At 49.4% G+C, this 1807-nt stretch overlaps 1 protein-coding gene across 1 annotated transcript; it reads left to right on the forward strand.

Annotated features, from left to right (window-relative positions):
- Positions 1 to 5: 5 nt before the first annotated feature.
- Positions 6 to 1804, forward strand: LOC109525366 (protein MAK16 homolog; the record flags this gene model as incomplete). Its single annotated transcript, XM_019885803.1, has 4 exons — positions 6 to 47; positions 534 to 685; positions 1470 to 1599; positions 1667 to 1804. Coding segments are annotated over 4 exons (462 nt in total), but the record flags the coding sequence as incomplete, so codon positions are not given.
- Between the last annotated feature and the right edge of the window lie 3 nt (positions 1805 to 1807).

A 1807-nucleotide genomic window follows, 5' to 3' on the forward strand; every position in this document is an offset into this window, starting at 1 on the left:
TGAAGGTGATCGAGCGAGCGGCGTTTCCTGCCAAATTGTGGGAGAAGGTAAGCCCGACACCATCCCCATTTCAGATAAACAAAAGGGAATATTTACGCATCACATTCTCCCTGTGTCCGTTCACAGTTGTTCTTCAAGCTTCTGATCGAATAGCATTTTGTTAGCTTTAAAAAGCCCAAGTTTGACAGAAGTGTTCTTTAAAAATTCCCTACCCTCGTAAATAGGTGGAAAGTGACCTGACAAAGATTACAAGTCTTAAACGTGACGGAAGTAATGCTAAAAATGGTTTGTAAAAGTGTGAAGGTGTGATTCCTGTTGACCTTCAAGCTCTTGAAATAGTCTTGTTTGATCATGGTGATCTTAAAATCTTCCACTTGATGGCGATTGTGAAAGCCTTCCGTTTGGAATGAAAGACCCACTGTAGAGGTCTTTGAAATGCTTTTAAAAAAATGTCGTGCAAGTCATACGATTTGATTGATGGAAGGGTGAAGGAAGCGCGCACTGAATGCCAACGACTGTTCATACGGACGCAGGTGAAGCTAAGCAAGAACTACGAGAAAGCGCTGGAGCAGATCGACGAGAACCTCATCTACTGGCCTCGCTTCATCCGACACAAATGCAAGCAGCGCTTCACCAAGATCACGCAGTACTTGATCCGCATGCGCAAGCTCGTCCTCAAGAGGCAGTGAGTATGCCGGCCGTATCTCCAAACGGAACGGAAGTGCGATGCTTTCAAGATGGGAATGGCCGACATTTGATTGAATGAAGTTACGCCCCTCGTAGATTTGATGCAACTAAGTCCTCATAATAAACAGTTGCTGAACCAATCAATCAACTCACACTCGCATCGACGTTTAGGAGTGCGTAAAAATAAGCTGATGGGGGATGAGGTTAGGCGGCCCGATGGGGCCGATACTCCGCGCTTTCCTCCCACATTCCAAAAACATGCACGGCAGGCTGATTGAACACTCTCAATTGTCCCGCGGTGTGAGTGTGAGCGCGAATGGTTGTTCGTCTCTGTGTGCCCTGCGATTGGCTGGCGGCCGGTTCAGGGGGTCCCCCGCCTACTGCCCCACGACGGCTGGGATAGTATGTCTATTTTTTTTAAAGTATCTATACCGAAACTAGAAAGGATGCCAAAATGTTCTTGGCGTGTGGGGGGAAAAATGAAAAAGATGAACAGCGAAATATATCCAAACAATTTTTACTCATTGTTCCAATAAATGTCTACATGTTAACCAACGCAATGAAAGGGAAAGCACGTTTTGTCTGGGGGTGCAACGGGGTGCATTGTGTAACTCGGACCAGCAGAGGTCAGCGTTTGCCGTCTCCTCAGGAGAGGCTCGCATTTGAAAGAAAGAGCCACACTCACGAACACTCACATTTTTGCGTTGTACCGATAAAATAAAACGAAAAGTGCTCATCAAAAGACTTGAGTCAAACGCGAGCGGTGTCCAATCCAACTTCAGGAGGAAGCTGGTTCCCTTGAGCCGCAAGGTTGAGCGTCGGGAGAAGCGCAAGGAGGAAAAAGCTCTGATCGCGGCACAGCTGGACAACGCCATTGAGAAGGAGCTGCTGGAGAGGCTCAAGCAGGGGACGGTACGTAACGCCGCGCCGCCTTTTCAAGCCGCGCCGCCTTTTAACGCCGTCTCCCCGCCCTGACCAGTACGGCGACATCTACAACTTCCCCATCGTGGCCTTTGAGAAAGCGATGCAGCAGCAGGACGAGGAGAGCGAGGCGGAGGAGGAAAGCGAGGAGGAGGAAGAGGAGGTGGAGCGGGATGACGAGGTGAGCATGGGGGGGGGG

This window comes from Hippocampus comes, unplaced genomic scaffold, assembly GCF_001891065.2.
Source record: "Hippocampus comes isolate QL1 unplaced genomic scaffold, H_comes_QL1_v1.1 scaffold3507, whole genome shotgun sequence".
Classification (NCBI taxonomy): Eukaryota; Metazoa; Chordata; class Actinopteri; order Syngnathiformes; family Syngnathidae; genus Hippocampus; species Hippocampus comes.